This window comes from Delphinapterus leucas, chromosome 4, assembly GCF_059928025.1.
Source record: "Delphinapterus leucas isolate spDelLeu-1000000601 "Yukka" chromosome 4, BTC_Dleu_Yukka2, whole genome shotgun sequence".
Classification (NCBI taxonomy): domain Eukaryota; kingdom Metazoa; phylum Chordata; class Mammalia; order Artiodactyla; family Monodontidae; genus Delphinapterus; species Delphinapterus leucas.
In genome coordinates this window covers 22,958,817-22,983,007 of record NC_143132.1, presented here as the reverse complement: position 1 = coordinate 22,983,007, position 24,191 = coordinate 22,958,817, and the positions used below count along the sequence as shown (strand labels likewise).

The following is a 24,191-nucleotide window of genomic DNA, read 5'->3' as shown; positions in this document are numbered from 1 at the left end:
GTTTGTACTGGAGATTATAATTCTTATATTACGTATCTGATATATAATCTGTTGATATAACAAAATTAGTAGAAGATCATCTTTAAGTAATTTGAGTAGTAAAACAATAGGTTTAATTTAGGCAGTTTGAAATTGATAACTTATGAGGGATATTAAATTTTAAATAGTTAATATTAGTAGCAACAATAATCAGTATAAATACCAGCAACGTTTTAGCTACCACTTAAGAGTATGTTATGTAGAAATTTGTAAAATGAATCCTCTCAATTATACAGTCAAGATATTGAGACTCAGAGAAGTTATGGTTGCTTGGCATTTGGGCTATGTCATAGTTCTTGAATGGAACACGACTAAAAACCGTCTCTGTGTCTTCAAAATTAGGTTTCTTCAATAAAATGATATAATGCATTTATAATGTATTTTCTATTTTCTCTTACCTATCATTACAGAGGTCTGGTGTAGGGGCCTGACAGTTGACACAGCATTATAGAAGCTGATTAATATTCAAATTAAATTAAACATACCTGGTTATTAAAAACTGGAAATGACATTTCAGGAAAATATTTGTTGTTTAGTTGTGATATTGCCATTTCAATTTAGATTTTATATCTGCCTTAAAATATTTTATAGAAGAAATTATATGACTAGGACAAAGTTAAAAAAATGACACAAGACCACAAATTTTGTTTTATCCTAAACTCTCACTTTATGAGTTGTTTCAGAAATATATTTCACATATGTAGAGAGCCATTAATTTACTTCATGGAAATTTTTGTCAGATTATTAAAATCAAACAACTCTGAGTGTCAATATTTCATATTTTAATAATTGGCTGACTGAATATTTTTATATTAATGTTAAAATGATTTGATGAAACAGTCAAATGATATATTTTCATTATTTCTGATATCACATAGTAAATATATGAAATTAGAATTGCTGTGGCTTCTTTTTGTAGTCAGTAATGATTACTATTGTTTATACTAATTAAATGACTCTCTTAAATAAAAGGTCTGTAATGTTATATTATATTGCTTTACAGATGCTCCCAAGTTCATATCAAACCAAACAATTTATTACTCTTGGGAAGGAAATCCAATCAATATAAGCTGTGATGTGAAATCTAATCCACCAGCATCAGTCCATTGGAGAAGAGAGAAATTAGTCTTGCCAGCTAAAAACACCACTAATTTAAAGACATATAGTGCAGGGAGAAAAATAATATTAGAGGTAAGTCTTCATGTACATATCAACAAATTGTATTACTTTAGCAGTTATCTACTATTTTAGAACATGTTTAAATATCTTAGTATCTTAATATATAATATATATTTCTATCCTATAATATACATATACCCTATTGTATATATTTCATGTTTACTTACTCGAGGGAAATTTTATGCATTTGGATTATGGTTTGTTAATGGTTAATGTCTCACTACTTATATAGTAATATGGGTATATAGCAAAAGCCACTATTTTTCATGAATTTATTTTTGGAAAAAAAACACAATTATATCAGGAAAAATATAGGGAGAAAGAATGAGTAATTTGTCAGTTATTGAGGGCCAAATGTTTAATTTCAGTGTTGCTACTGGACACTGAGTCTGTGGTTACACCTTCCTGCTCCTTAGACTGGTATATATAAATGCTATCTACTGGCTACATATTTACATGTTCCTAAATAAACCAGATTTACTTGTTCATTGCCTCATTTTATTTTATTATTTTACATTAAGATTGTAGATAATTGTTTTTATACTGCCAAGTGCCTGGCCTTTAAATTCTGTTTGAATACAATACCTTTAATTTAATAATTGCAGATTACGTGTGTGTATATCAATTTCCAAAGTTTATATAAGTCTATGACAATGATCATCAAGCCTCCCAATTTATGATGCTTTCATAACAATTAGGAATCTTCCTCAAACAACCTTTTTAGCTAAAAAGATGCTACATTTTCTCTACTAATTCAATATATATAAATTTTAAAGATGCATGTTTTCGAATAACATTTGAGATCCATACCACATTAACTTAAAGGTATTCACATTGGTGCCATATTAACACTTCCACCCAATAAATGGACTTAGTGAAACATTTAGTTGATAGAATGATTTAGCTATCACTTCCCCCAAATGTTTGGATAGCTGACTGTTTGGTAATTAAGCCACTTTGTCTAAAGCTATTTCAATTTCAATTTTTTTATTTTTTATTTTTTGGTTTGTTTGTTTTTTTGTATCTGTATTAGAAGAACTATTGGCAAATTGACAGGGAGCTCAATTTCACAAAGACTTTGGCCAGATTCAATTGAAATTTTAGGTATTTAACCATAGCAGAAAACTGAGGTTCTTTGATTAAATACATATACTCATTTTTTAATTTGCGATTTTTTGAAAGTAACAAAACAGTCTATAAATCCTTTGGGTTATTGCCAATAAATGCATTTCTAAAGGATATCCAAATTTGTTCATTTGTTTTGCCTAGGCACTCCCTTGAGGTAAGAGGACAACTTTTCAATATATGAACAAAATTTGATGCAGGAGGTTTCTAATAGGTTGATTGGAATAATATTCTGCTCTGGATCATCTGTATTGTTCCTTGCCCTGAGTAAAGATGCTAACTGTTAAATAAATGATTTTCTCACCATGGAATATACAGAAAGAGGAAATCAAGTTTTTGAAGGTTTAGGAAGAAGACTTGCAAACTCCTTTATTAACGTTGTACTCTCAGTTTATATTTTGGTGTTCAAAACCACATTTGTTATTCTGCTATATTCTATCAAAGCCCAACATCTGAAGTAAACTTGAATTATTTTGACTGCAATTAAAATATGAATAAATGGTATCATAAGTAGATGTTTCTAGCACTTATTAGATAAATATCAACAATAATTTGCATATTTTAAACACTTAAATATTTAAAATAAATATATATTATGTATCTTTGTTGTATATTATTTTGATAAAATTATCTATTATTTCACTGTGCTGGAATTGGGTGTACAACCACTATTGGACTTTACTGCTTTCCTAGAATACACCAGATATACTGCAGGGCACATGAGTTGGCCCAGGTGTCTAGATCTGTGTGTTTTTAATAGTCTGTGCTACTAGGGGTGTTTTCTGTATTTGTTAATCATAAAACACGATAAAGAAATTATTTCAGGTAGAATTATAAAGCTTTTATCTTTTGATAGGCAAACTCCCAAGAACAGAAAAACAACTGAATTGAGCTTTTTAAAGTTTTATTCCAGTTAAAATACGTATATTTACGTTACTTCATTAATCTTGAGGAGCTGTGCAATAGTCAGGATTCTTTGTCACGGCCATCGTGTCTTTGCGTTGCAGTGATTCAGTACACATTCTTCCCTATGGGGTATACAAATGACTTTCTCATATGCCTGTAGAATAAAGACATTTTTTTGGTCAAATTCATTTCTCAGTAGTAAAATTATTTTAGAGTTAAATTAACCTAATTTATTAAAACCTGAATGTATGAAAAATGAATATTTTAGTCACTTAGAAGTACTTATATAAGAGCTGTTAAAGCCTCTAGTCCTTAAACGTATGATCTATTCCTAGATGGACAGCTGACTAGAAGATGAATGACACAGCTTTTTTGTACTCTTTCAGAATTATCATCTTCAATGGACCTCAAAATTGCACTTTTAGTTAATACCCTCCCATTATCACAAAACCATTTCTCCCTTTGGGGACAGACTTGAAATTAACAGCAACTCTTGTTGTAAGCATATTCTCTCTTAATAATAGTAACTGGGATTGAAAATTATATCTTTACTATCATCAAATCTCTTTTCTGAATTGATACTTCAGAATTTCGGTACATTATAATTACAGGGTTGGTCCCACCATTCAGCAATAGAATCCCAGAATGTTAACTTAATTATGGATTTCAAATGTGTAAGGACTGAGGTCAGCTATTTTCCACCTAAACTGAAAGAGAATTATAGGAATTGAACAGAAATGGAGGCAAGATACTGTTATTAGATATCAAGATAATGTGCCTATCTACAGGAATTGCTACACAAGGGCAATATTTCCTTGCAAAATGCCTTCCTGGAAAGATTTTTCTTTTCAATGGGTCCTCGTCTTTTGTTAGTATTTTATGTTCAATAAAGTCATAAGAGGAAGAGAAAGCTGACATATTTCGAGCCTTTCTTAACTTTAAATCTGCCTGATCTTAGGCTACAACCTAGAAAACAAAGAGTTAACAATGCTTTTAGTACAAGATTCCTATTTTCAAAGTCAGGTCTGTAGCAATTACAGAATACATATTTTCCAAACTGTGTACTACTTTCTGAACTTTCATAGGTAAATATCTAATGATTTTTCTATTCAATATATGTAACAAAATACTGGCATTTACTTAATAAATTGGTAGACTATAATTTACCTGGACCTATGGGTAGTACAGATCCATGGATTACATCTTGAAAGGACAGAAAAAAGAGTTACGGCAGGGAGTTGTGAATAATTGAATATGTGTAAAGATGGTAAGGCATGCTAGAGGCTATTTTAAAATTTCTGTGATATTGTTTTAAAATTGTGAATTTTTATTATTATAATTATTTTAGATTGCACCTACATCTGACAATGACTTTGGACGATATAATTGCACAGCCACTAACCGTATAGGAACAAGATTTCAAGAATATATTCTTGCTTTGGCTGGTAAGTATAGCACAGTAATTTCTGAGAATTCATAAAATATTTCTGGAAGCAAATAGCATTTACATTTTGATAATCCTGATACAGGTTATTATTAGAAACAAAGAACTGCTGCTTAAAAATTTAGAACAGTTGTATCTGATATATAGTGAGGACTTCAAGATTAATTTTAACCCTGATTCTAATTCCCCTAACTTTATATATGACACATCTATTAAAAAAGTAGGAAACGTATGTCTTAAGACATCAAATTACATTTCATGTAAAGTAAGAATCTTGTCAAAAAATAAAATCAAAAGATATCTTTAGAGAAAATGAAATTAATCTATTTTAAAATTCTAAATTTGAAAGAACAAATAGTAACCTTATTTTTAAGCTAAATAGAAAATTTAGAGTTATGTAACTTACTGAAGTGTTTCATTTTGTATATATAAAAGCATTCCAGTTCTTCCCTTAAAGCTTAAAGATATAAAAATAATATCATGTAGATTAAAATTTACTTTAACTAGAAATCCTGATATGTTTTTATTTATATTTATGTGAATATATACAAGCACATATAGTTATAGAATTTGCCATTATGTTTTACAAGACTGATTAGGAATCTGGAAGTATCCATTTTTATGCTTTGCAAAGTTCAGATGATGCAAAAATGTGATCTATTGTCTTCTAAGTCCAGGTCAAGAAATATCAGAAAATTACTGTAATCTTATGTTTTGATAGAATAAATAACTTCCATGAAAATATTTTAAAACTTTTTCAGAGTTCACATATGTAGCTATTCTTTTATATTGTTATGAATGATATTTATTTCTTTTGATTTGTAAATATATCTCAAAATAAGTCATTAGTTGTAAAGATCAAAAGGGAACTTTAAAAGTTTACAAAGCTAATAATAATCAAATTATTATGTAACTGGAAAACCTGCTATACTCCAATTCAAGTTTTATTTTACTACACTGGGGGAAAAGGGAGAGAAAGATTGTGTGAAAGGGTTTTAGGGAAGGAAACAAGAAGGAAAAAGTTAAGATGAGAGGTAAAGATAGAAGGGAAAGGAGGCTGGAGGGATGAAATAAGGAAGGAAATAAACCACTGTGCACTGTCTGCCAGGAAGTCATTAGAAAACTAATCTCAGTGAAAGTCATTGGAAGTAGATGCTACACATTTAGGCATCTGAATAAACCATAATACAAGCAAATTAAATTCTAGGAAAATGAAACATGTTAAATCACATCAAATTCATTGACAGTAAATTGAAGTATCAACTGTAATGGTGAGAAGAATTCATTACTCATATTAATTCCAAGCCTTAGTAAATTAGGCAATGTTCTTTTAATTAGTATGAACTTTTTATAAATAATAACTAGACATATGATTATTATATTACTATATATATTTATGTATAATTATATTAATACTGATGTACTGTTATATATTGCCTTTTTTTATGAGGCAATGTATATGACCCAGTTTTCTATAAGGTAAAACTTGATAAATGACCAAATATATTTTTTCAGTTTTTGAGAGTTCATAATTCTAAGAAAATATGAAAAATAGAACATTATACTGTTGATATTTAAACAATCTTATTAAATTCAAGGAAATACTAATGTCTATGTACCTTCATATCTCACATTACTTACAGTAGTATTTTTCATTAAAAAATATATTTTATACATATCTTTCTAATGAAGATTTGAAATTAGTGAGTTTCCCTCTTTCCCACCATAATAAAAAACAGAAAATGTTCATTCAAGATAAGAGTTATTATGTTATTGGAAATATTTCTCAAATACTGCAATTATCCTCATATTCCAAAATTTTGTGACTAATACAGGCTAAAATTTTGTTTCAGAAAATATATATTCAACTGAAATTGTTATGAAGATATAAAAATGAATTAGACACTGTATCTTAGGTGGGAAACATACGTTTAGATATCAGTATTTATGAATATGATTCCTTTGAGGAGACTACTTTATTTAATGCTTATAAAATTAAACCTTTCCTACAGAATTGAAACACTAAAAGTATAATGTGATTTTAAATGAAATATTATGAGAAACATATAGAAATTTAAATATTTCAAAATATATGTTAACACCACCATTCAATATGTCATTGGCCTATTTCACCTAGTAAAAGGTCAATCTTATTTGACTTATTTTATTTTACACTGTAACATATTACTTTGTTCCCAAAGAGCAATAAATTAAAACAGGCAAAATTTAGCATGAAATTTTGTACTACATAGTCAGTGAAAAAAGGAAAAGCTACATTTTAAATTATTTTGCATCAAAAATATTTTTTTCTTCCCTCCTTTCTTCCTTCTTTCCTTCCTTTTTTCCCTCCTGAATAATTGTCATACCTCTGAGCAAGGTAGGCATTTGTATGTGAATGGGGTAGGGCACAGCAGCCTGGCATAGGGTGCTAGATCCTGAAGGGAGTGAAATGGAGTTAAGGGGTCTTCAGTGGTTCAGTGTTGGAGCCATGGCTGTGTGAAAAGGATGTGCCTGTTTTAAAACAGAAACAGCAACCCAGAGAGGAGTATTAGAACCTGATCAGAGTAAGGACAGTTTTAAATAAAGGAGTGGGGGCAGTGATGGATGATTCATTTCTGCAAAGTTGGTAGGGTTAGCATGGCTAATATAGCTAATATAGCTATTTCACCTTTGGAGAAGAGATAGGGAAAAGGCAAAAATTAGAATGACCCTGGGCTGATGATTGGTTATTGGGGGTACTCTGGTTTTATGTACATAGATGAATCGAGAAAAGAAGTGAAGGTGGTGTGTGTGTGTGTGTGCATGTGTGTGTGTGTTCAGCCACTTCTACAAGGAGCTTCCTTTGTCAGGAATGTGATTTAGAAAACAATTTCTGAGCAAATTCTACACACTGAGATGATTTGGGAGCTACAACATCCCAATAACGAAAGAGCACACTTGGCAGATAGATCTTGGTTTCTAAGTACCCTTCTTCACTGGGAGTAACCAGGGCTGTTTGTAAAATTGGCTGATTCTAGGAGTGGGACAGAGAAGTACAAGATAAGCCTGGAATAATGTGTTGAGCCATAAAGAAAGAATTTTTTTTTTTTTTAAAAAAAGGATGGCTGTATGTTAGAAACATCCATTATCCAACTTTAACAAACATCAGAATATACATTAATTCAGCTAAGGAACATCAATGGTTGGTAAAGAGGTTGTGAGAGTTAGATGAGAAAAAAATCAATATAGTCTTAAAATACCTACTCCCAAATTATTAGTTAATTACAAAGGGAAAAATAGTAACTTTACGGCTGATAAAACTAGCAGATCCCATTTTGATTAAGTGATCAAAGTTAATATCATTAGCAATGAGAAAATTAAACTTTCATACTATCAAAAAGAGGCAATGGGAAGAACACAGAATAACAGCTGTGATATTCTTGCCAAAAATGCATAATCAGAATATAGTGTGAGGAAATATAAGACAAATCCAAATTGAGGTACCATCTACAAAATAACTAGCCTTCAAAGTGTCAAAGCCATGAAAAGCAAGGAATGATTAAGGAAAAGACACATAACAAATAAATTCCATGCATACATCCTTTTGTTATAAAGGACATTATTGGAATAAGGGTAAAATTTGGTTGTGATCTTTCGATTAGATGGCAATTTAATTATTTCATAGATCTTATGTAGGAGGATGTGTTGCAGAAAGTAAATGCTAAAGCTAGCATCATGTCAACTTACTTTAAATAGTTCAGATTAAAAGGAAAAGTTCCATGCACTATTCTTGCAATTTTTTTTTTATAAATATACATTTATTTTAAAAGGAAAAAGAATAAAAAGGAAAGAAACTAAGGCCAATAAACAAATATGCATAAGATAGAGCCGCTTTAGAAAAGCAACATAACTTGTGAACACAGGTGACTATCTTAATAAATAGCCGCATCTTTTTCATATGTGCATACATACTTTGATATATGATCCTGTAAGTTGCTTCAAAATATTAAGAAGAGCATTTTTCATATTAAATAATCATTTATTCACACACTACTAATGTTTTAAAATATGCAGGTATAATTTTCACTCTAAAATATAGCAATTTATTTAGACATTTCTTTTAAATCTCTTAATAAGTATGATGATAGCATTGTTCTTAACAATGGAGATACAGTCTTCAGTAACAGTGAAAATATAACAGGGTATAGAAATAGGCATATGGATGCCACTCATACTCATGAGCTGCATAATTCACCTCCATGCCTCCCACTTATTTTGCCATTATCTCTGTTGGGAAAGAACAGCTATATAAAGTTATAGTAAGAAGAGATAGAAATGATTAGCTAAATTGAATCATGAGTACTCATCTTCATAATTGTCATAGTAGTTCAATGAATTACATGTGATATTTATACCTATTTTATAGAAGAAAGTTGCATTCACAAATTAGGAAAAAATATGTAAAAACACATTTGTTGTTATATCTATCATTATAACAATTTAAATAATGAGTAGACTAAAATATTGGCTAGATCAAAGTGCTCCAGAGGGCAGCATTTCTTTTTATGGTACCATTTCCTACGTATGACCTTAATGGGTCAAGTCCTATTCTTTAACCCCATATTTGTTTTTACATTTTCACAAAAGTAATACCAAGGAACCTATGATTGTTCATTTCTAGAATGATTTTTTTTTAAATAAGAGATATTTCACTGTGCTTTGATTAAATCACAAAAACCCTTCTATTAAACTCTGGCTTCATATTCATTGGCAAAGATTGGTCCAGTCCTCTCTGGTCTAGTTCTCATCTTCAGAAAACTGAAATAAATACATTTTTTTCTATAATTTTATGGGAAACACAACATTTTTTACATGTGACTGATAACTAATTTTGTTAAATTAATGTTTTATCAACATGCAAATAAAAATAAAATTAGATAGAGACTGAGACAGAAAGAGAATTTATTTAAGGATTTCATCATGAAATTTTAAAAAATGTACCTCCTGGTGACTTCCTAGCTAGGAAGCATACTTTGTTTTTTTTTTAATTTAAATGCCTATCTTGGAGCAAATTAAAAATGTAGAACACATAAGGATAAATGAAATTGCAACCATATAACAATTATCATTTCTTCTTTATAGATTTCTACTTCCAATAGATCATAATCTGACAAGACATTCTGTATATGTACATGTGGATTTTAAAGAGCTTTTCCTGAAAGACTTTATCTTTTCAACCTCATCAAATGATTTTATGCATAATTTTCTTAACTTTCTTAATTCATTTCATCATTGCTATACTTAGTTTTTAACTGTAAACTTTTCATAGTAAACTTTAATATGGAGATCTCACCTTTGCTTTATTAATTGACACCCTTTTCTGATCAAGTTACCTTCTCCTGGGCAGTTTCAGGGGAGGGACTCTGCTGTAAGCTGTCAGCAGTTAACACTTCCAGCACTGGGGAAAGGGAGCCTTGGATCTGAAGGGGGTTTCAGCATGCCACGGAAGCCTCTCCAAGATCTACCTGAGAAGACCATTGCGAGGACTAAGTGAGGAAATGCAGCCAAAGCACTAGCACACGGTGTGTGCTCGACAAGTGTTAGTGACTTACTATTACAGTCAAATTATAGTTTATATTTGTCACTTTTCTTATGGGTATAAGAAATAAACTATAAACAATAATCCATATTGTTGAGGTCTCTTTAGATATAATACCCAGATCTGGACATCACAGATGAATGCACAGTAAAATCTGATAATGAGATAATGACCTTGTTTATTCTGAACACTGTATTTTATTAAGTAATATAAAATTTCATTTGACTTTGCCACATTTTTCCTTCCAGTGTTTTTTCCTACATCTTTTTCACACAAACTGCTATTAAATGAGGTCTCCTCTGCTATGTTTCACAATTGATTCCTTTTTTTAACCTCAGTTCAGGACTCTGTACTTACCCCTATTAAATTTAATCATGCCTATTTGAACTCATCATTTTAAACTACTGAGACCCTGTCAAATCCAGTATTTTTGTTCTCTTTCTTAGATTGATTTAATTCACAAATATCATGAAGCAGTCATCTTTTTTTTCACCTAGGTCATGGATAAGCCTATACAAGTCATTTTTGTGAATAGAGACCATCTTACAGGTTAAACTGGATCAATTGAACAGAATTCTGTAGATATGGACTTATAGTCAATCTACTTGCCCTTGTACCTGGACAGCATTTTATCCAGACCCTTGTTCTGTAAAACTTGAAAGCAGGTTAAAAGTAGTTCACTTGAAAACACACTTTCTTCAACTGAATACAAAACTAGATTTCTTCTACATGATCAGTTTTATGATCTAGTCTGGAAAATCTACATCTTTCTCTTTTTTTCCTATATTGTAAGGCAAGCTTTTATTTGTCTTCAAATACTATTTATGACATCCTTTTAATTTCCTCATTCCCATACTCCTCTGAAAAAAATTAAACTAATATAACTAGATATTATTTTTAGGGATCCATGCTTGTATCAATTCTGAATCACTTGTTAATCTACTCACTCAGCATACATAAAGTGTGATTCTGGTAGGTGCTAAGCACTGGTTTAGATCTTGGGAATACAAAGATGAATAATACTTAGCAACTGATTTTCCAAGTAAGCTATAGTATAAAAGATATGAGTTGCAATAGAAGTGTGAATCAAATGCTTAGGAACACAAAATGAAATTATGATTGTAATTCTTGGGGAAAGCTTCAAACAGGTATTGACTTTTTAACTGAATCTGAAGGAGTAGAAACAGATCCAGTGAAGAAGTAGTAGAAAGATGGAAAGAATCAAGATGGGAAAAGGCATGAGCATTTAATGGAGGACTGGATGGCATATCTTGTGGGTGGGTCAGTGGTGGTGATATGAATAGAAAGTCAGTAAGAAAACAAATTATGGATCTCCTTAAAAACATTCATCATGTTTACATTCTGTTACATCATATATACAGCAAGGGAAGTTTGGAGTTTTAGTCATAAAGCAACATGATCCACTTATCATGAAACAACTATCTTGATTTCTATGTTTCTATTTCTATCTTTCTCTAAATAGCCTAATATATAAATGTATATGTATATATATATATATATATAGAGAGAGAGAGAGAGAGAGAGAGAGAGTATATATTATATATATATATATATATATATATATATATATATATATAATTAGGGAAATGGATTGCTTTTCTTTTGCTCTGGTGAATGTCAATATAAAAAAATAAGCCTTTTTTTCTTTCTTTTCTTTTCTTTTCTGTTTTTCTCTTTTTTTCTCCCTCCCTCCCTTTATTTCTTTCTTTTTTAAAAAATAAATTTATCTATCTATCTATCTATCTATCTACCTATCTTTGACTGTGTTGGGTCTTCGTAGCTGCGCGTGGGGTTTCTCTAGTTACGGCGAGCGGGGACTACTCTTTGTTGCAGTGCAAAGGCTTCCCATTGCAATGTTTTCTCTTGTTGTAGAGCATGGGCTCTAGGTACATGGACTCAGTAGTTGTGGTGTATGGGCTCAGTAGTTGTGGCTCACGGGCTCTAGAGCGCACGCTCAGTAGTTGTGGCGCACAGGCTTAGTTGCTCTGCAGCATGTGGTATCTTCCCAGATCAGGACTCAAACCCATGTCCCCTGCGTTTGCAGGCAGATTCTTAACCACTGAACCACCAAGGAAGTCCTTTTCTTCCTTCCTTCCTTTCTTCCTTCCTTCCTTCCTTCCTTCCCTCCTTCCTTCCTTCCTTTCTTTCTTTCTTATTCTAGAGTGGAAAATAATTCCTTCTGTCTTAAATAAAATTATTGTGACCTTATGAATCCTTCTGGCTACTGCATCATTTCTCCACTTCTGCATCATTTCTGTTAATAAGTTCACAAAATAATTGACTATATTTGCTGCACCTAATTACTTTCCTCTCATTCTGTCACAAACACTTTCAGTCTTGTTTTTACCTCCACTGCTCTGTAAAACCTACTATTATCAAGGTATCCACTGACCTTCTTATGCTCGATCCAGTGGTCAATTCTCAATCCTCATACTTCTTCATCTAGCAGCAAATTACACAATTGAGTGTGTCTTTCTCCTTGAGTCATCTCCCTAACCCACAACATAGCAGTCATGTCACCATGCTTTCCTGGTTTTTCTTCTTCCTCATCGGGCTCTTTTTGGTGTTCATTCCTAGTAGTTCCATATTTCTCTGAACTTTAAAAATCACTGTACTTCAGTTTGGGGGTCTCTTTTATTTTATCTACACTCACACCTTTGTTATTCTAATTTTTATGATTTAAATACCACCTATACTCTAAAACTCCAAAATATGTCATCAGCTTGGATATTTTCCCTGAATTCTATACTTTTATATCAAGCTTAATTCCCTCTCCACAAAGATGTTCTAGAGCCAACGCAAATCTCCAAATGTCCAGATATCAAAAGCTAATCTGTATTCACCTCTACATATCTTCCTTTGGCATTCTTTCCTATCTCAGTAAGTGGCAACTGTCTCCAGTTGTTCAGGTCAAGAGACTCACAGTCATCGTTGATCAACTTTTTTAATCAGACCATACACCCAACACTTTAGCAAGTCTTATTGACTCTTTTACCAACAAGGTGTTTACAGGGTCTTACTATTCTCATGAAATTTCTATATTCTATATTCTGTACTCTAGCTGTTTTTGTTGGTTTGGTTTGGTTTTGTTTTTAATGTATATTTTTGCATAAAGTCCTAAACTGGCTTTCCCATTTGGCTTATGCCCCCCCTGGAGTATAGCCTAAATAAAAGATCTCAAGGGCTTCTTATTATTAAACAAATAGTTAAGTAATTAAGGCATAATCCTCTTCTGCTGAAAGCATTCCAGTGGCTTCCTATTTTGTTCAGAGATGAAGCCATAGTGATTATAAAGACCTATCATGCTTCACAAGGTTTCTCTTCACTCCACCCCCAGTGGCCTTCTCTGAATTCCATCTCCTTTCCCCACACCTTGGTCATCTTGCTCTCCACAGACTGCCCCCCTTCTTTAAACCCTCAAGGCACATTTCATCTTTGTACTTACAATTTTCTCTTCGTAGCAGTTTCATATGAGTTGTTTTCTTATCCTTTAAGTCCTTGATCAAATATTACTTTTTTAACAAAGAGATTTCTGTCCACAAAATTCAAAATTACAACACTCCAATTCTGCTCCCATCCCCACCTAAACTATCTCACTTGTCTGCTTAATTTTGACCACAGTGTTTGTATAAAATAATTTATACATTACAATTATTTTTATGTAGTTAGCATGTAATCTCTATAAGAGAAGTGATGGCTGTCTCAATTTTTATCCCAGAACATAGAAAATTGCCTGGCATACAGAAGATTTACATGAATTATTGAATGTATAAAGGATTCAGTGTGTTTCATTTGATTTGCCTATGAATCATAGTTGAAATGCACAATTAATAATGGGACATGGGACTCCATGAATTTTGACAAGGGTCAAGACTTGGGTATAATTGAGGAAATCATTAATAATTAATACCTTGGATTAAATGGAGAGTATAAGAGGTAAATGATGTAATCAAGGACAGATCCCTGGAGTACCTCAGTTTAATTGATGGATTTTTAAGTATATGAACAAATAAAATTGAAAATAATTATTTAGAGAGTTAGTGTAACTACCTGCGAGGAGAAAATTTTAAACATATGTGATCAAATTCTGTTAAAAGATCAATAGGATAATGATTTGATTTGGCATTTGGGTAATGAAGTGAGGAATTTGCAGGGCCTCAGATGTGCTACAGATTGGCTATAACATTAGATTAAGCTCACAATTGAAATAGGAAAAAATATATAAAATTTATTGGAAATAAGGTGGCTGCTCAGAGCAGAAGCAGATGGAACCCATCTCAGCATCATCCCTGAGGTGCATGCAGTTGATAGCTACACTCTGCATGTTGGGTCTTGCTAAATCTAGGAAGCTCAATTCTTTATATGATAATTCCCTTAATATTTGAGACTTTTTATCAGGTGGAGACTGATGAACAAACCTAGGAGAAAATAATTTAATATAGAGAATTGGGTGGTTATGAAGTCGTTTGAGAAGCAGGGAAAAGGGAAGGCACGAGATAGCTACCAATCTTCTGGCTTCAAGGTCATAATATACCTCAAGTGAGGTGCAAGATCAAGTCTGCAACTGCTAATCAGAGGTCAGAAAGCCCTGCAGCCAAGCTGCCCTGCTGCTGATATCACAGCCACCAGCACCAGGAACTGTGTGATTAGACTGTGGAATAGGGAGTCCAGCTGCTTCCATCATCCACATCTGTAGGTCTCTTTGTCCACGGGCACCTCCTCAGAAGAGTAGGGATGTCACACACACTCTTTCAGCATGTTAAACCACTAAGATGTGCAGCTCATCCTAAGTGCCTCCATGGTTCTAACAACCATAGCAACAAGTGAACCTGGGAAATAAAGATTTTAGCCTTCCATTTCTTATGATAAAGGGGAGTAGCAAAGATGATGGAAACGTATGTGGAGTATCATTAGAAAATATTTAAGGTAAGGTTTCAAACACCATTCTAGAAAAATATTCACTTCAGTACTTTCACTTACAAAGGCTGACAAATATCAAACTGTTCCTATTGATCTAAGTTTAGCAAGACCACATCCTCACCTGTGGGGAAAGAGCTGAGTCAGTGACTCTGAACCCTACCTTAGTTGCCAGCTTCCCAGCATTCTAGTAAACCAAAGTTCCAGAAGTAAAGATGTTGGGACAGAAATTAGGAACAATCTATTCAAGCAGTGTGACAGGGAAACAAAAGAAGAGCTTGTCATTTGGGAGATTTTTATAGTTCATGGTAATAAGGCAGAGAAGAAAGAGAGACTGAAACTCCAAAAGAGAAAAAAAAGGGAAGAGAAGAGCTACCTGGTGATGCAGTGTTCTGCAGAAGAAAAAAGTAAAAGTAACGCCATTCAGAGATGGAGGATTTGGTCTTGGGAAAGAGGAGAGTGTACTTCCATTAATCCAAAAGTGATAGAATACAATTTGAGTGAACTTACTTGATGATTTCTGTTTTTCACTTTTGATATCAAGGTCTATTTATTCTCTGATAATTGAGGACACAGTTGAGGAAGAGAGTTTAAAGATTTAAAATACACACACATGCATACACATCCACAAATCATCTTTTATATTGCTGTTGTATTCAACATTTTTGACTCTCACCTTATCCTGAATCCTGAGGAAATACTGTTTTGTAATCCCATGATTCATCTTCAATTTGAAATTTTTCAACTTAAAATATTTACTCATCCAAGATATCTTTTGCAGGTGCATTATATTCTTCAACTCTCTTTCTTTTCTTCTACATGAATATCTTTGGGCATATGCTTTCAGAATTTTGCCTTATAGGGGCATCTTCACTTTGGGATGCTTTTTTTTGTTAGATGGGGGAACATAATATTTGATGTATTATTTTCACTTTATTTCCAAACATCTATGCATATATCTGCTTATTGCCCTCTTCCTTTTTCATAAAGTTTCTTGTACTTTTACTTTACTTATTAGTTCTTTTTTATTTAATTGTATTCTTTTATTTTATCAGAATTAAAGTCAGAGGAGCAACTCCTCTTATTGTTCCTTTACCTGTTACAATATAAAGTAATTACCAAGGCAGACTTTTTATAAGTTTTCTCATTTATACTTTGATCAAACTATGACTTAGGCATATGTTTAAATATCAAAATGCTTATCAATGTTATTTAGACCCTGAGAGTCATTTTAAAGAAAGGGTAACTGAGAATAATATTTGTAAATGTCCTTTGATGTATATCCATCAACTCACCCTTACAACAGCAACTTGACATTTTGCTTATAAGAAAACTGGTACCCAATAAGTTTAATTTGCCTAGAATCATACAGCAACTCCAGAGACTGTTCCTATCTGACTCTTAGACCGTGACACCAAGTCTTTGCTATTATACACAGCAGATATTTCTAAGCTGAACCTCAGTATTGTATATTTTACCTACCATTTGACTAAAATATTGATAGATGCCAATGAATACAAAATAAAGTGATAGTAAGAGAATGGTTACCAGAGAAGGATAGCAAAGACTATGATGACTAATATTTACTAAGTGCTTAGTATATTTCAAGTTCTGTTTTATGTGTTCTTCATTATTTAATACTCATAGCATCCTAGCAGTGGATATTATTCTAATCTCTATTTTAGGGAGAAAAATACTGATGATTGAAAAGATTAAGAGACTTGTCCAAGGCTGAAGTTGACAAAAGTAGCAAGACCAGACTTTGGATCCATAGATTCTGATTATATATATCCAGGCTCTTCATCGAACCCTATATTGGTACCGGTCGAGGTGAAAAGGAAGAGTAAATAAATATGTGTTTGCATCATTGTCCTATTTATTCTTTCAGGGATAGGTGGCATTCATTAATTATTAAGATGAAAGGTGCTACGATGTAATTTAGAAAAATATGCTAACAATGATGGGAGCACTGCATATGGAATTCACATCCACAAGCCCTATTTGAAACACTGGACTGCGTTTGATTATCTTTTACAATATGCTTGCATACACCCAGTGAGCTTAGATATTTCAGGATCTTGAAAGCCAGACTGAAGTCTAAGTTTGCTGTTGTAAAGAGGAGGAAGCTCCTGAATATCTTCCTCAGGGAAGTGACGTGATCAGAATGGTACTTTAGAAAAATTGATTTTGCATTACCTGCCATATGGTTTGAAATTTGGTGGGCTGTCCATAGAAAAGGAAGCTGAGAGCCAATAATGGCATTGCAGGTAGAAGCAGATAGGGCCTGGGCTTGGGAGTTAACAGTAGAAACAGGAAGGAAAAGATGGATATAAGAATTATAATGCAGGAAAGATGAAAATAACTTTGTGACTAATTTTGATGTATATCGGAGGTAGAGTCAAGGATGAATGTGATTACAAAACAATTGAGAAAGTGGAGAGAAGAATTAGAGATGTTGGTTCTACATCAGGCACTATTCACTTGGACATACTCTATACCTTTGTGTACTGTTTTTAATTACTGAAATATTTAATACATCATGTATTTCCTGAGGACTGAGTATAGTCTATCAGTATTTTCAATGATACATATATGTATATATGTATGTATGCATGCATGTATAAATTGTGTATATCAAGTATTTTGTCCCTTTCTACAAGAAATTCATAATTTAGTAGTCAGTGGGTGGTTGGACATGTAAAATCAGAATGGAAACAAATATTTAGGAAGAGTTTAGAGTTGCAAATCATAAGCACACTTTGCTTTTTAGTCAGGTAACAGAAAGAAGAGGCCAATAAAAAATAAATGTAAATGAAAAACCAAGGTAAGAGTCAACAGGTCTGAAAATAGACTATATGGCTAGAAAAAGATGCCCACTGGCTTATATTTTGGTGATGGTACTTTTGTGCTATGAATAAAAACCTGGTTGGTGTACCATGTCAGGGTGTACAGCTTAGCAAATGGTGTATACTTCTGCCCTGAGGGTAAGAACCCAGAACCCTATACATGCCATATGGTCAAAAGTAAAAGCCCAGAAGAATCACATTTCTTTCTCATTCCCTAGTACTTAAAACCTTTCCTTTTGAAGTGTATCCTCAAACTAAAGGTTATCATTGCTGTGATGTCCAACCTAGACCTAGTTGACATTAGAGAGTCACTCAGCATGAGGTGAGGAATTGGTAGTGTTATTCAGAACAATCAATGTGTGTGTGTCTTTTCCTCCTCTTCAAACTTTAGATCAAACCTACAGATGAAAAGAACCTATAGTTATAACCCAGGGATTAAAGAAACTTTTTAAAACTATGATCATGTTTATGACAACTTAAATAAATTATTAAGATAATTTAAAATGTTTACTTCCAGATAAGATTTTAATAGCAATATGACTTTGGGATGCATCAGTATTCTGCACATTTATTTCTGAACCTTAGAGTTACAGCATAATGCACTTCATAGGATCTCCAAATAATTTACAGTTACTAATTAGAGCTGAACTGTACACTGTTGCATTTCTTTACAATATTAATATCTAAAAGGCCATAAACCTGCCTTCTTGGCTCTTGCCCAGTACCATTCATAAGGCGTATTTTTATTTGACCTACAGTGCTCTCTTTTAACTTTAGCAAATAAGGCACATTTGACTTTTGACAGCCATTAGAGATTTTTATATGAATGTTTGGTTATATCAGAACAAAAATTTACGTTTACTGCATTATTTTCAATCAAGTGTTTTTTTTATTTTTGTTTTTGTAGAGCTAATTCCAGAGATGGAACTATATATTTTATTCACATATTTATATAACACATGCATATAATTTACATAAACTAAGTGTAAATTTCCAATCTTTATGATTTTCTTCAAATGTGATATTGAAAAAAATGAGAGAGAGATTGAGAGACAGAAAGGACCGAGAGAAATTCCTTTAATGTTTAACATGCCTCTAATTACTCATGTTTCCAGAGCAAAGGTTTCATCGATTTCCTTATCAAGACTTTTTTCCCTCTTATTTTCTCCTGTTGCCTGTTCGACCTTTCAGATGATTCTTTATAAAGCTTTGTGTACTAGAAAATAAAATGAAATTTCACCCAGGATATCTTCTTGAGTTTGAAATAATGTGAGTAATGGATTAATACAAAAACACATAGAAGAAGAATTTTGTAGCTGTCTCCTTTAAATACAGGGATTAAACTTAAATATCTAACTTTATTTTAATTAACTGATACTTAAATAAAATTTTAAAAGATAGTTTACAGTTTTATTTACTTCATAATGACAATTTATCTAAACTTAACACTTGCCACCAAGTTATTAATATAATTTTAATAAACAAAATGGAAGTAAATCTCACATTTTCACAAAAGATAATTCTTTATGCTAATGATTCAGTAAAATCTATTCTTATACTTTAATTGTGCCTGCATGTTCTCTCTCACACACACAAACACACACACACACACTCACACATGCACACTCATGAGATTGTTTCCTTGAATGGAAATAAAATGCTTATATTGTATAGTAAAGGCAGAAGTAAAATTATTCTCCCAATAAATGAAATTTGATATTGAATATTTTACTCTTTATTTTCTATAGTAATAAAGATTGACTAATATATACCTTCTTGCAATTTGAAGAGATCATTCAGCGGTTTATGCAAGCTTTGTGTTTCAAATATATTAAGTGATATAGGCAGCAATTGTCTTTTATTCCTAGTGCTCAGAGCACCATAAGTCTTAATAATGGCCATCCACATTACCTGGGTTATATTTCCTTTGTTTTTATTCCTTTGTAGATGTGCCATCCAATCCCTATGGAGTGAAGATTATAGAGCTGTCACAGACCACAGCCAAGGTTTCTTTCAGCAAGCCGGACTCCCATGGAGGTGTGCCTATTAATCACTATCAAGTGGATGTTAAAGAAGTGGCATCAGAAACCTGGAAAATAGTACGCTCCCATGGAGTTCAAAGTGAGTCAATGATTTCAGAGTGTGTTGGTTAATTCAAGCTGATCTCCAACATACCTGTGTGATTAGCTTTTTAGTTTCCTTCAACATGCTACTTTTCTTTCTTTTCATGAGATAGGATTGGAAAGACGTTCCCACTGTCTTATTCTTCTTAAGAATACTTTAATAAAGAGTAGAAAAGTTTCCATCTTTAGTAAAGATTAAAGAGTTTTGGGAATTCCCTGGCAGTCCAGTGGTTTGGACTTGGCACTTTCACTGCCATGGGCCTGGGTTCACTCCCTGGTCAGGGAACTAAGATCCTGTAAGCCTTTCGGCTCGGCCAAAAATAAAATTAAAAAAAAAAAAAAAAAGTTTAGCAAAATCACCAAAGTTTAATTCCAGGGGAAAAGTTAGTATTTAAAACTTGGGTGTTTGAAAACAAATTGCTGACATGTTACATTTGATGGCTGAATATTATCAAGTGTGTGTTTTCTATTTATTAATAATATTTCTTTCATAAGTAGGTGTGAAAGTCATACTGTAAAATGTATGCCTTGTATATATACTCATGAAGCCATCTATAAAAATTGACCTTGCGTAAGAAAATCTCCTTCAAAATTATGTTTTGAAAACTCAAATTTTTACTGCGTGTCATAAGATTTTGAATAATAGAATTAGCTAGCTATGAGAAGTTAGAACACTTTGCAACAGTTCTTTTCACTTATGTAGAATTTCATCATGTGAATATGTGACTTTTTTCTCCATTATTAGAAGAAACTAAATTAGGGAATAATACTGAATTACCAGAGTTGGACTCTGTTAATTGCACACACACTTATGAGCTTGTTTCCTTGAATGGAAATAAAATGCTTATATTGTATAGTAAAAGCAATACATGGCCCAAAACGACAGTATAAAATAGTGAGGAAAGTACTGCTGCAGAGTGTTCCTCCTTTGCTGGCTCTGCCTTGACCCTAACATGTAGTGTGAAGGTTCTATAAAAGGCATGAGCCCTCCTGGGAAGAATTGTCCTAGTGGACAATGGAGACAGAACAGATAAAATCATTTGAGGCTCACCTGTGTTGGCACCTGCTTGTTCAGTTTTGACTAAGAGTAGCTATAGGTTTTTGATAGAAGTGTTGGGAATTTTGTCAATCAATCATGAATCATTTACACATTCTTCAAATAATGCCCCCAAACAGGTCAGCTCTTACCACTGCTTTTAATGATGAGAAATTCTGGATAGTTAATGTTCTTTGTGTACATGCTATGTGATTCAGGAGAGAAGATGCATAAAGGTCATGCAGAAAAGAATGAATGAGTGAGTTCAAGGACGCTAGTAAAAGAAATGATTATCCTAGATGTAGGAGTCATATTTTTTTAAGAAAGAGAAAACAAGAGAGGGTGAAAGGCGAGAGACAGAAAGAGAAGATATTTCTGACAGTAGAGAATATTGATAGTGGGCACTCCATCACAGACATGAAGAAACGGAATGTGAGGTCTGAACAGGATAGAAATTACACTCGGCAGAATAGTACTGCCACACCCTGCCCCTCCACCCTGGGTTAGAGGGAGGAGGTGAATAGATTTTCCCAAGACTTCTTACAAAGTTGCAACACCATGGAGAATTTATCATGGCTTTGGACTGGCCAAGTTCTTCAAGTTCATAAACCTGATTTTGTACCCCATGTATACATCGCTCAGAGGCAAATTCCCATGCTTATAACAGTGGTATATAATAGCAAAGAACATTTGGTGATTTACTGTGAGAAATCACTATCCCAGAAATGAGACATTCAGAGTCTATACAATGAGTACGTGTGTATATTACGTAGGAAAGAAAATGTGTCCGAAGTGTGTTTGGTGAGTCTCTAATGTCAGAAAGAGAAGTCACATGAATATGGCATTTAATGGCTTCAGACTGGGACAGCTTAAAGCTTGCCAATAAGACCAAAATACTTTAAGTCCCGTGGCTGGAGCTTTCTCCCCTTTACATGAGGGAAATATCTGCACTGATACATTTTTTTTCTTTTTCGCAGCTTACTCTCCTTTCAAAGATATGTTAATAAGTTCCTTGAATCAGGTTACAATCATGTAACCAAACATGATTTCAACTCAGTGTAGTACAAACACAATTTTTTAATCCAATTACTCATTTCATCATTTTGGGGGAAATCTCCTTTTCTGTTATTTAACATCTTTAGCAGACACTATAGATTTATGGTCCTCTTCAAGTACAAATACATTCAGTTAAATCCCGCAAAACTTAAAACTTATAAAGTCCAATTTAGCACTCATATTTTCTCTGGCCCCCATACAGCTGGATCTTATCCTGGGGAGCTGAGAGTGGGAAGGTGGCATGAACTACATCTTCTCTCGGAGAGAAAAAAGGAGTCAAATACCTCTTATTTTTCTGGTGCTGTAATTCTCCTCAGGCTGTGCCTGACACCTGTGCTCTCTGTGAGACCACATCTAAATACCTGTCTCCTGAGAATGCATGTGTGGGGTGCAAGCACACCAGAAGACTTTTTGGAGAGAGAGTGTCCTCAGATGGAACACTGCTCAGCTTGACCTCCTCGCCCTTGTCTCAGTAGGTTTCGCCCTGAGTGTAACTATAGTCCATCAACTTTATGGAGTATCCATTTGACCTGAGGAAAAGTTCCACATCCTTATTAAGCTGAAATATAAGAACCTAGACTGCCTCACAGGTTTCCTCTTCCAGAAGACAGATTAATGTTCTGTAAAAACAAGAATTCCAAATGAGGATTGAAATACCAAAGTCCCTCCACCTCCACTTTTTGCTGACAAATCCAATGGATCTATTCATCCGTTTGTGTTATCCTCACCTGCCAGAAAGGAAGAGAGACCTCTCCTAGGAGGAAGGTGCACTACTCCAATGGAATGATATTCTTCTCCGTGTCATCTTCTGCTTATACAGAGTGTGATGCAGTGAGCTTGGGGGTTGGAATGTTGGGACTGAGGTTCCAGAGACAGTTCAGCCTCTTCTTATTCAACTCTGCGGGGGATGCCTAACATTTTCTCAATTGCTTAGTATTTTCCATCTCTTTCTTCTCTTTATGAATTATTGCAGTTGAAAATTCCAAGACAGCAGAAGCAGGCCCACGCATTTCCACACAACTTTCTGTTGCTGGACTTGAGATTAAGTGCACTTTAGTAATCTAATTTAATGTTGAATTTACACTGTATATCTCAAATGATAAGGTGATCTCATTTCATGTATAAAAACTCAAATCTTTAAGTGTTTCATCTTGTAGCCCTAGTATTTGGTTAACAGGCAGGAATGTAAATATGTAACTAAGAGAAAAACATAAATGCAAAGGGTAGCCAGGGACAAGCTGGACAATCCCACTGGAACCAATCCTAACAATCTAGAAAATGTGTGTCTGGCATTTGCTCTTCCTTTAGCAAAGAGATGTACCATTTTTGTAAAGATATAGTAAAGATATAGAATAACATAAAGAGATATAGATCAGAATAACAAATGCTTTATGTTGATAGAAATATAAAATATGGAATGCATAATCATAGTCATGTTTTCTGTAAAATTTACATCAATAATTTGAATGTTAGAATATATAACATAGTTTAGATTTAAACTTTCTACCTTAAGCACACATATTTTCATTGAGTCACTACGGTTTCCTTTAAAAGTTATACTTCAACCTTGCTCACATTTTTCCAACCAGACAGGCTTATGTCCTTTTAACAATGCCTAGAATTACCCTTTTACCCTGGCCAACCTACAATGTGCTCTCACAATCAGTCCTTCTTGGAAGTGCTTTCACACTAAAATTCTCTCTTCCCCCAGAATGAGTCTCCAGCAAGCAACAACATATTTCTTACATTATATTGTATTTATATTTTAATATATTACATTATATCATATTCTACTTCTTATACTACAAATCTCTGATTTATCTTTTCTCCTAGCTTATAAATTCCATGAGTGGAACTAGTATGCCCATTCATTTCAGTATTTCAAGTGCCAAAATATACGAGAGCAGAGGGTAGAGGGAAT

General features: G+C 33.1%; 1 protein-coding gene across 1 annotated transcript in view; it reads left to right on the top strand.

The window, feature by feature from the left end:
* Positions 1-24,191, top strand: part of NCAM2 (neural cell adhesion molecule 2) — a 177,888-nt gene that overhangs the window by 103,801 nt on the left and 49,896 nt on the right. The window contains exons 9-11 of the mRNA XM_022574728.3: positions 1,043-1,230; positions 4,598-4,694; positions 20,003-20,176. Of these exons, the coding sequence (XP_022430436.2) occupies positions 1,043-1,230; positions 4,598-4,694; positions 20,003-20,176 (459 nt within the window). The remainder of the gene's footprint in view (positions 1-1,042; positions 1,231-4,597; positions 4,695-20,002; positions 20,177-24,191) is intronic.